This window comes from Danio rerio, chromosome 19 (genome assembly GCF_049306965.1).
Source record: "Danio rerio strain Tuebingen ecotype United States chromosome 19, GRCz12tu, whole genome shotgun sequence".
Taxonomy (NCBI): domain Eukaryota; kingdom Metazoa; phylum Chordata; class Actinopteri; order Cypriniformes; family Danionidae; genus Danio; species Danio rerio.
Genome location: NC_133194.1, coordinates 51,087,501 through 51,100,000, shown reverse-complemented (window position 1 = coordinate 51,100,000; position 12,500 = coordinate 51,087,501). Strand labels below are relative to the sequence as shown.

Genomic DNA, 12,500 nt, shown 5'->3' with positions numbered 1-12,500 from the left:
CATTAACATTAAGTCATTTTCATACGCTTTTTGACCTGCACTTTCAATTTCATATTGAACAAAAACTCGATTTTAAATTAACTAAAAACTAAATAACATGCTTCAGAGTGCAGAGAATGAAAAGCAAAAGTATCAGAGATGACTAATAATCCAAAGTAAGAGTTGCTATGAAGAAATGATTAATAATTAAATGTTTTTTCTGCAGTTTTCCCCTTTTGATGAGCGTTTGACTCAGTTAAAACACTAAACTATAAATTAAAATCGAATTAAAATGTAATAAGAACACCAAAATGAAGACATCTGCACATTTTAGATTGCAGAGAAACAAAAGCAATATCAGAGCGGATGACTAATAATGTGACAGTCTGAAGAAGGTGATGTTATCAAGACATTTAAGGAAACAATTTGACCATACTACGTTTACATTTACATTAAGTCATTTGGTGTTTTGTCCAAAGTGACATATTTGAGCTACACTTTAAATTCCACATTGAATAAAACCTCTATTTTTTTTTCCAGAGAAAGCGCTGCTATAAACAACTATAAGATGGTTTAGCATGTTTTGTTATTGACTGACTTGTGCTTGTGCTGTCTGTCGTCTCCTGCTGTCCACAGAGTCTCTGGCTGAACTCGGGGCTGTACCACACCAGCAGCTCCTGCTTGGGCTCCAGCGGCCGCAGGGTGTAGAAGAAGATATCCGGCCCGTTCTGACACGCCACCAGGTTCTGTTCGGCCAGCGAGCGCGCCGGGTTAACGTAACGCATCCAGTTGCTGAGCCGGACATCATAACCGTCAATGAAGTGCTGCAACTGCCCACCACTGTAGATCTGTGTTAGGAGAGACCGAGAAAGAGACACACATTAATGCATTTAAATATCTATATAAATATCTGATGGATTTAATGCCAATAATGCTTGCAATAACAAAACCAAACAAAATCAGAATTATTTAACAATAATAATGCTTAAAACAACTAAACAAAAGTAATTCATAATTATTTAACATAATTAATGCTTAAAATCTAAATTCTTTAACTTTATTAATGCCTAAAATCATAATTATTTAACATTATTAATGCTTAAAATAACAAAACCAAACAAAATTAAAATTATTTAACACCATTAATGCTTAAAATCTGAATTATTTAACATTATTAATGCTTAAAACTACAAAACTAAACTAATTCAGAATTATTTAACATTATTAATGCCTAAAATCAGAATTATTTAACATTATTAATGCTTAAAATCAGAATTATTTAACATTATTAATGCCTAAAATCAGAATTGTTTAACATTATTAATGCTTAAACAACAAAACTAAACAAAATCAGAATTATTTAACATTATTAATGCTTAAAATCAGAATTATTTAACATTATTAATGCTTAAAATCAGAATTATTTAACATTATTAATGCTTAAAACTACAAAACTAAACTAATTCAGAATTATTTAACATTATTAATGCCTAAAATCAGAATTATTTAACATTAATAATGCTTAAAACAACAAAACAAAACTTATTACAATTATTTTACATCATTAAAGCTTAAAATCTAATTTCTTTAACTTCATTAATGCCTAAAATCCTAACTATTTAACATCATTAATGCTTAAAGTCATAATTACTTCAGATTTAACTTTATTAATGCCATAAACAAAACAAAATCCGATTAAAATAGTCATTATAGTTTTAAAAACAAAACAAACCAGAATTATTTCACTTAAAACCCCCAAAACAAACAAATCTCAAAGCAGAACAAATGAATCAGAAATCAATAAATCAGATTGATCACCTCTGCCATGAACAGAACTCCGATATCAACTCCTGAGTGTCTTCTAACCTGTGAAAGTGAGTGTGTGTGAGCGTGTGTGTGAGTGAGTGTGTGTGGCTCGTCCCGCAGAAGACGTGTGACTAACTTTGTATGTCAATGCTGTCAGAGTCTTTATAAAGACATTCAAAACACATGCTGCCAGTCACACGCACAGCCCCGCCCCTGACTCCACCCACTTTCATTATCTGTGTGTATGTGTGTGTGTGGGGGAATTCTCTGCTGCGGCGTGCCAAGACATGTTGGCTGCGCTATCAGACACTCCCTCTCCTGCTACACCCTTACAGACTTAAACACAAACACACTTTCACACACTCACACACATCCGTCCACCTGCCCCGTCACATGACAGGTGCTGCGTCATTTTACTGCTTTATGGCTACAGGAAGTCCGTATGGATTTACAGGAAACAGAGAAAGGAAAGGACAGCTCAGAGAAGGAAAACCCACCGTGACACACACACACAAACACACACACACACGCACACACACAAACAAAACTATCTATATATTTATGTATGTATGCATGTGTGTATATATATGTATACATATTTTTGTGTGTGTGTGTGCTTGTATATATGCATATGTGTGTATAAATGTGTGCATATATGTGTGTGTGTGTATATGTGTGTGTGTCTGTGTATGTGCGCATATGTGAGTGTGTGTGTGTATGTATGTGTGTGCATATATATGTGTGCATATATGTGTGCATATATGTGTGTAATATGTGTGTGTCTATGTGTGAGTGTGTGTACATATGTGTGTACATATACGTGTATAAATGTGTATGTTTGTGTGTGTATATGTGTATATACGCGTGTGTGTCTATGTGTGTGCGTATGTGTGAGTGTGTATGTGTGTGCGTACATATACGTGTATAAATGTGTGTGCGTATTTGTGAGAATGTGTGTATATATGTGTGTGTGTCTATGTGTGTGCGTATGTTTGAGTGTGTGTATATATGTATGTACATATATTTGTATAAATGTGTAAGTATGTGTGTATATATGCGTATGTGTCTATGTGTGTGCTTGTATGAGTGTGCATATGAGTGTATATACGTGTGTGTGTGCGCGCGCGTGTATGTGTAAATATATATGTATATATGTACGTGTGTGTATATACATGTGTGTGTTTCTTTATATGCATATGTGTGTATAAATGTGTGTGTTTGTGTGTGTATATGTGTATATACGCGTGTGTGTCTATGTGTGTGCGTATGTGTGAGTGTGTATGTGTGTGTGTACATACGTGTGTACATATACGTGTATAAATGTGTGTGCGTGTGTGTGAGAATGTGTGTATATATGTGTGTGTGTGTCTATGTGTGTGCGTATGTTTGAGTGTGTGTGTGTGTGCATATACGTATGTACATATATTTGTATAAATGTGTAAGTATGTGTGTATATATGCGTATGTGTCCATGTGTGTGCGTGTATGAGTGTGCATATGAGTGTATATACGTGTGTGTGTGTCTGTGTGTGTGTGTGTGTGCGTATGTGTAAATATATATGTATATATATATGTATGTGTGTGTGTTTCTTTATATGCATATGTGTGTCTGAATGTGTGTGTGTGTGTGTGTGTGTGTGTGTGTGTGTGCATGTATTGTATATCTGTATGTGTGTGCGTGTGTGTTTGTGTGTACATATATGTGTATATATGTGTGCTTGTGTGAATATGTGGTTATATACATGTGTGTGTGTGTGTGTGTGTGTGTGTGTGTGTGTGTCACTCTGTTTCTATGCAGGAATCCCGACTTCTCCAAAAGCTGACCACAAACCCAGACCTTGCGCTACATCCTTGACGTTTGTGTCGAGTGTTTTGGAAAGCCGCGTTGTCTGAAACTTCTGCTGAGTAAACCGAGCTGAGAGAACAGAGCAGGAATCCACAGCACACAGGATCAGATCTCACAGCTTCCTCTGTGTTTTCCAAGTAAAACCTTCAATGTTTAGCGAGTTACGAATGTGTGTGTGTGTGTGTGAGTGTGTGTTTTGTTTAATAGGACAGCATCCGTGATGAGGGAGTAAGAGCATATTTGTCAGTATTGAAGCATGAATGAATACGTTTCCGTCTCTTTTCTGCTAAAATTCCCTGGAAAGTCAGTCACGACCGGTTTGGCAGCTTTACAGTCAAAAAGACAAACAGAGTCACCGATTGATTAGATCACGTACCCTCCAGAAGTACTTCCTGTTGGTGTGAAGCGGCACGTTTTCTTTGGTGTAGACGACCCCTTGAAGTGGTCCGAATCTCGTACCCTGAGGAATATATTCCTTGCTGAAAACACCCGTCACCTGCAGACAAAACAGGGGTCATTCACTCAATCAGAGGAGCTCAAATACACAATTACTCTGAGCGTGTGTCCTGTTTTTAGTCTAAATATGAACAATATTCTGAAATCAAGAAGCATTTTCCAGACAAGCAAAACGTATTGGGTTGTTTTCAGAAATAATGAGTCAAAATTAGGTGAGTTTTTCTGCTAATCTCACTTAATTTTCACTCATTATTTATGAAAACAACCTAATATGTTTTGCTTGTCTAGAAAATGCTTCTTGATTTCAGAGTTATTCAGATATTTGGACTAGAAACAAGACAAAATCTCGAAGAAAGCATGTTTTTTTTTCAGAATTAAAATTATATATTTTTTTACACTAAAAAAATCCTGTTTTCCTTCAATTTTTAAGCTGAATCAAATTAACATTATAAGTCCATTGAACTTATGTTATGTTAAACTGACTTAAAACAAGCGTGCATAACTTAAAAAAGTAAGTAACATGATTAACTTAGTTTAAGAAGTTACAATGACTTAAAAACATTTGCAGTCAGGACTAATTGATCATATCATTTTTACAGTGTGCTAATCTGAAAATGGGGAAGTAGAATAAGGTTATTTCAGAGCGAAATCTGCATTATTTAGCTTGTTTTAATTAAAAACTCACATTATTTTCACTCATTATTTCTGAACACAACACAATATGTTTTGCTTGTTTAAAAATGTTTCTTTATTTCAGATTTATTCAGATATTTGAACTAGAAACAAGCAGTTTTGTTTTGTTTTGCTTGTAGTGTTTCTGTAATAAATAGATGTAATAAACTCAAACCATAGACAGCGTGTGTTATGAGACGCTCAAGAGCCCAGAGAGAAACTAAAAGCATAGTTAATTGACTTCAGTGGTTTAAATATAATCATATGAAGTGTGTGTGATCTGCAAATGGGTTAAGACAAATAATCTTATCTCTGCTTTGGCATAAGACTATAATTTTCACCACATCAGCAGATTATTTTGCCTGTTTTAATTAAAAACTCACTTCATTTTCTCTCATTGTTTCTGAAAACAACACAATATATTTAGCTTGTTTAGAAAATGCTTCTTGATTTCAGATATATTCAGATATTTGGACTAGAAACAAAAACTCCAATAAAGCAAGGTTTTAGTTTTGTTTTGCAGTGTGTCTGTAATAAATAGATGAAATAAACTTTAACCATATACGGTGTGTGTCTTGAGACGCTCAAACGCCCAGAAAAGGAACCAGAAACAGTCAAATGACTTCAGTGGTTTAAATATAATCATGTGAAGTGCACATAGGATCAATAATAAGACAAATATTAATGTCTTTGCTTTGACATAAGAGTATATTTACCACATCGGCAGATTATTTAGCTTGTTTTTCCTAAACACTTACTTCATTTTGACTCATTATTTCTGAAAACAACTCAATATTGTTTGCTTGTCTAGAAAACGCGTCTTGATTTCAGATTTATTCAGATATTTGGACCAGAAACAAGACAAAAACTCTAAGAAAGCATGATTTTTTGTTTTGTTTTGCAGTGTGTCTGAAATAAATAGATGAAATAAAAGCTGACAATAGAGAGTGTGTGTCCTGAGAATGCCTAAAAGCCCAGAAAAGGAACCAAAAACATAGTTAAATGACGTCAGTGGTTTAAATATAATCATATGAGGTGCACATACAGTATGATCAACATAATCAGTCAGTGTGTTCAGATTAATAATCTTATTTTTGCTTTGACATTTTGCTGACCCCATCGGCAGATTATTTAGCTTGTTTTTTGACTCATTATTTCTGAAAACAACCCAATATTGTTTGCTTGTCTGAAACGCTTCTTGATTTCAGAGTTTTGAGATATCTGGACTAGAAACAAAACAAAACCTCTTAAGTAGGACAAGCGTATTGGGTTTAATTCTACATGTAAAAAGGCTGAATGTACAGAACATTGTAATGAGGATGAGTATATAATACCAGAATTTTAACTTCTGAGTGAACTAATCCTTGAATGATCAATCAAAGAGAGTGCGAGTGTAGAAAGCGTGATGCGTGACCGAAGGTAACACACTAACCTCGCAGGTTAACGAGTTAAGTGAATAAACAGATTTCCACTTTCCCTTCCCTACATAGAGCCTGACCTAGAAACACACTGATGTCCTCAATTCGACTCGACCCCTTTGACTTCACTGGAAAAACTTGCGTGATATTGACAACCTAAAATATTATTATTTGTTATTAAATATTTCCCAAGTGATGTTTAGCAGAGCAATGAAATTTTCACAGTAATTCCTATAATATTTTAGTCTTCTGGAGAAAGTCTCATTTCTTTTAGTTTGGCTGGTTTGTAATTTTTAAAAATTGTTATATGGTCAATATTATAAGCTTATTTAAGAAATTTGTTCTGACTAACAAACACTGTTGTTCAAAAACTTGCCTACTTAATGTAATTAAGCCTTTAAATTGCACTTTAAAATGAAAACATCTTGAAAAATATCTAGTCAAATATTATATATTGTCATCACGGCTCAGTGGTTAGCACCATGGCCACACAGCAAGACAGTCAATGGTTCGAGCCCCGGCTGGGTCAGTTGGTGTTTCTGTGTGGAGTTGGCTTGTTGGCGTGGGTTTCCTCTGGGTGCTCCGGTTTCCCCCACAGTCCAAACACATGCTCTACAGGGGAATTGATCAACTATATTGGCCGTAGTGTATGTTTGAATGACTGTGTATGGGTGTTTCCCAACACTGAGTTGCAGCTGGAAGTGCATCCACTCCATAAAACATATGGGAGAATAGTTAGTGGTTCATCTCGCTGGGGCGACTCCTGATAAATAAAGAGGTTAACCCAAAGGCAAATAAATGAATGAATGAAATCATGGAGCAGGTGGTCCACTAGAAGGCTAGGCCTGTAAATAGGTCACACCGGGGGTCAGCGGCCCACTTTGCATCATTAAAAAACCTTGTGTTTATTTTCATGCTAACAGCGCATGCATTCATCTAGTTTGTATTTAAATTATTCATAATTTAAAATAATTGAAATCAAAGGGTTTTCTATGGAGCAGTAAGAGAACAGCTTCCATGTGCAATAAAATTCTCACTTCACACTGGAAACAAGCTCTTCTTACTTAGCTTTTTGTCTTGTTTGTAGTCCATTTTCCAGACAAGTAGAAATGATTGTGTTGTTTTCAGACACATAAGTCCAAATTGAGTGAGTTTTTCCCTTAAAAAAAGCAAAATAATCTGCCAATGGCGTTGATAAAATCATCTAGCTTTTCACTTTGAATTAATGTTAATTTACTGACCCAAACTTTCAGATTATTCAGCTTGCTTTAAGGAAAAACTCACCTAATTATTATTATTTTTTTGTTTAAAACAAATTCGACTAGAAACTGCTTATTGATTTATTATTTTTATATATTTAGACTAGAAGCAAGAGAAAAACTCTTGACATGCTTTCATTCGCAGTGTGTCCTGAGACGAGAGTGGCGGTGACAGCACAATTGTGCATCGTTAGTGTTGCGTGACTAATTGGTTGGTGTTTAGCGATTAACCGCTCAGAGAGGGTTTAGGGAGGGTGCGTGCGTGTGTGTGTGTGTGTGTGTGTGTGTGCATGCGTGCGTGTGTTTGTGTGTGTGTGTGTGTGTGTCTTCTTACTCATTTATATAGTCTTAAATAACTAAAAAGTCTTAAATCAAGAAGTATTGTCTAGACAAACACCAAATATTGTCTTGTTTTATTAAGTTTTGAGCCAAAATTAGGTGAGTTTAATTAAAACAAGCACAATAATCTGCCAATGGAATAAGCAAACTAAAATCCCTTAAAAACTAAATGATTTATTTACCCCATTATCAGATTATTTAGCTTGTTTTAAAGAAAAACTCACTTCATTTTGCGTCATTATTTCTGTAAAACCTCACAGTGAAAATCCCTAAATGGAAGAAGCCAGTTTAACTTATTATTTCACCAAAAACGCTGCTTTGACTTAATGGAAAAGTGTTATGGTAACTGATTATATTGAGCAAAACTCAAACCAAATGAGTTATGAGTGAATTAGTAATATTGTTTGTGTTAACTCTAATGCTAGAAGCAATATTAAACCTTTTGAGTAGCTGCAGTGTACAGTTATTTGGACTTAATTAATTAACTGATCTCATATACCGATTGATAACTGAACTTAAAATGTTTAAGTTACAGATACTGTAAATGTTTGATGATAACAACACTAATAATATATGCGTATGATAGAGTATTTGCAACTTAAACATTTTAAGATCCACTTCCAATGTTGACTACTGTAGAAACAAGACAAAAACTCCAGCAAGAACGCATTATTTGCAGTGTGTTTGTGTGTGTGTGTGTGTTGTGTTAGGGGGGGTTGCGAGTCCATTCATTGACAGCCCAACGGCACCACGCTACCCAACTCAAGCTGTCCTGGCGCAGATCTTCAGTCCAAACGAAAGTTAATCAGTGCAGCTTAACCTACTTCTCCTGCCGCTCAATAATAGTGTTTGTGCGCTCGAGTCACAGATCACTCCATCTGCCACGTGCACCCTACTTAGGCACACTTCTGCAGCTAGGGGTCATGCAGTTGCTCATATGCACACGTATAATGAAGCTGTGCTCATTTCAAGGCAGGTTTACGTATACATATAGTGCATTTTATACACAGAGTTGTTTCAAAGTGTGTTACATAAAGAGGAATAAATGCACCATGCATTAAAAATCTGCTGCTCACCAATATGTGTTGCATGGTGGGACTTACATGACAAACAAATGCTGAGTTTTTGTCTTGTTTTCTAGTCTAATTATCTAATAACTTCTGGTTATAGATAATTCTATGGCTTATTGCCTGCTTATTATTAAGATATGAACTGTTTATTAGCACTCATTAAGTATGATCTGATGACAGCCCTAATCCTGCTCAATACTTGAACCTATTACTAGCCTATTAACCACTATTAAGCAGCTAATTGGTAGTTTACTGAGAGAAAAGTCTTAGTTGATGATTTGTTAATAGTGTGAATTAAATTAAGTGAGCTGAGAAAATAAACAGATTGCAAAGCAAAAATAAAACTATTTTGCTTGTTTTAAAGAAAACAAATTACTTAATTTTGGCTTTTTATTTCATAAAACAAGCTTATCATCCATTTTTTGCATACTAGCACTAGTAAAAGACACTGGTTTGTTAGTGACCAGTATAATAAATATTTTGCATACTATGGCTTGTATTAATCACTACTTTAGCATTGTTTTTGCATACTGGGAGGACTAGTAAAATACACTGGATTTTAGTCACTGATTTAATGAATGTTTTGCATATTGGTATTAGTATTAATGACCAGTATAGCATTCTTTTGCTTACTGGGATTACTAAAAGACACTGGTTTAATGATTGTTGTGCATACTGGGACTAGTATTAGTGACCAGTATAGCATCTTTTTGCATATTGGGACTAGTAAAGCATGGTAGTTTGTTAGTCACCAGTATAATTCATATTTTGCATACTAAAACTAGTATTAATCACTAATATAGCATATGCTTTTGCACACTGGTAATAGTTAAAGCCACTGCTTTGTTTATTACCAGTATAATGAATATTTTGTATACTAGTATTAATCACTAATATAGCTTTGTGAATAAAAGACACTGGTTTAGTGAATGTTTTGCATATTGCGACTATAGAATTAGTGACCAGTATAGAATATCTTTGCATACTGGGACTAGTAAAGCATGGTAGTATCAGTATAATTAATATTGTGCATACTATGACTAGTATTAATCACTAATATAACATATTCTTTGTATACTGGGACTAAAGGACTTTAGTTTTTGAACACTGGTTTAGTGAATGTTTTGCATACTGGGACTAGTATTAGTGACCAGTATAGTGTTTATTTTTTTAGGAAACCACCAGTTTAACACATGTTTTTGCATACTGGGACTGGTAAAAGACACTGGTTTGTTCTTCACCAGTATAATGAATATTTTGTATACTAGTATTAATCACTAATATAGCTTTGTGAATAAAAGACACTGGTTTAGTGAATGTTTTGCATATTGCGACTATAGTATTAGTGACCACTATAGAATATTTTTGCATACTGGGACTAGTAAAGCATCGTAGTTTGTTAGTCACCATTATAACAAATATTTTGCAGAGTAGCATTAATCACTAATATTTTTTGTATACTGGGATGAAGGACACTAGTTTTTGAACACTGGTTTAATGAATGTTTTGCATACTGGGACTAGTATTAGTGACCAGTTCAGCATTTCTTTTTTAGGAAACTGGCTTTATAATCACCAGTTTAACACATGTTTTTGTATACTGGGACTAGTAAAAGACACTGGTTTAACAAATATTTTGAGTACTGGGACCAGTACAGCATTTTATTTTTAAGAAACTGGTTTTATATTCAACAGTTTAACAGTTTTTGTTTTTGCATACTGGGACTAGTAAAGGATGCTGGTTAGTTTATCACCAGTATAATGAATATTTTGCATATTACTACTAGTATTAATCAGTAATATAGCATTTCCTTGTATACTGGGACTAAAAGACGCTGGTTTAATAGGTGTTTTACATACTGGGACTAGTATTAGTGACCAGTATAGCATCTTTTTGCATACTGGGACTAGTAAAGCATGGTAGTTTGTTAGTCACCAGTATAATGAATATTTTGCATACTATGACAAGCACTAATCACTAATATAGCATATTTCCTGCATACTGGGACTATTAAAGGATATTGGTTTTAAGTCACTCGTTTAATGAATATTTTGCATACTGGGACAGTATTAATGTTAATTAATTATTATTAATATTCATTAGTATTAATGACCATTTCAGCATTTTTTGTAGGAAACTGGTTTTATATTCACCAGTTTAACACGTTTTTTGCATAATGAGACTGGTAAAAGACACTGGTTTAACAAATGTTTTGCACACTGGAACCAGTATTAGTGACCAGTCCAGCATTTTTTTTAGGAAACTGGTATTATAATCACCAGTTTGTTATCACCAGTATAATCAATATTTTGCATAATTTGATTAGTGATAATAACTAATAAAGCATATATCTGGCTGTGACTTGTAAAAGGTTTAACAAATGTTTTGCATACTGGGACTAGTAAAGACACTGGTTTAACAAATGTTTTGCATACTGGGACCAGTAAAGACACTGGTTTAACAAATGTTTTGCATACTGGGACCAGTAAAGACACTGGTTTAACAAATGTTTTGCATACTGGGACCAGTAATGACACTGGTTTAACAAATGTTTTGCATACTGGGACCAGTAAAGACACTGGTTTAACAAATGTTTTGCATACTGGGACCAGTAAAGACACTGGTTTAACAAATGTTTTGCATACTGGGACCAGTAAAGACACTGGTTTAACAAATGTTTTGCATACTGGGACCAGTAAAGACACTGGTTTAACAAATGTTTTGCATACTGGGACCAGTAAAGACACTGGTTTAACAAATGTTTTGCATACTGGGACTATTAAAGACACTGGTTTAACAAATGTTTTGCATACTGGGACCAGTAAAGACACTGGTTTAACAAATGTTTTGTATACTGGGACCAGTAAAGACACTGGCTTGTTGGTCATCAATATAAAGAATATTTAGCACATTATGATTAGTTTTAGTGAGCATATTTTTGGCATACTGGGACTGGTAAATGATGCAGGTTTATAATCACCAGCTTTTTTGCACACTGGAATGAGTAAAGGATGTTGGTTTGTCACCAGTTTAGGAGAAGGGAGTGATGCTTTTCTAGCATCCAGCATGACTAGACAGTCAGTTTTAGTAACGTTTCGTCTGAAAGCAAAGGAAAACGCGAGTAAAATGCTCCCTGTCTTCTGCTTATTATATCATCAGTGTTGCTGATGTGCTAAATCCAGTGTGTGCTGTCGGTCCAGAGGTCTCACTTTCTGTTCTCCTCCACAAAACATGCACTAAAAAACACCACTGATACACAGAATTTGACTAAGTAGAGAAACTAGGGATTGTGCATCACAGAAACCGGATGACCAGAAGCCCAGTCACCATGAGACTCAGTTTCTGACATCCCTTAAATATTAGATCTCTTCTTTCCAATAAAAATGTGTGACACACACACGCACGTACACACATGGGTTTTTCTGTCCTAAACAAACGCCATCAGCAACGTAAGAGCAGTGCTTTTCACAGAATCAGCAGAGAGCAGAGGAACACATGCACAGAAATGGGAAGTGTGCAATGCTTTCATTGTATTTATTTGCATTTCCGCTATTGAGAGAGAGAGACCTGCTGTTATTATGTTATTAAAGCTTCATACTGTGTGTCTCAATGGTCATTCTATATTTATATGCATGCTTAAAGAGGGAAATGATAGT

At 34.8% G+C, this 12,500-nt stretch overlaps 1 protein-coding gene across 2 annotated transcripts in view; it reads right to left on the bottom strand.

The window, feature by feature from the left end:
• The window catches only part of prdm1b (PR domain containing 1b, with ZNF domain), a 32,555-nt gene that overhangs the window by 13,786 nt on the left and 6,269 nt on the right, over window positions 1-12,500 (bottom strand). The window contains exons 3-4 of one of the 2 annotated variants that reach the window (XM_073931954.1): window positions 4,007-4,126; window positions 578-827 (exon numbers count right to left, since the gene is read on the bottom strand). In XM_073931954.1, the coding sequence (XP_073788055.1) occupies window positions 578-827; window positions 4,007-4,126 (370 nt within the window). Of the gene's footprint in view, window positions 1-577; window positions 828-1,797; window positions 1,925-4,006; window positions 4,127-12,500 lie in introns of those variants that run through there. The other variant, XM_073931955.1, reaches the window with a different exon arrangement.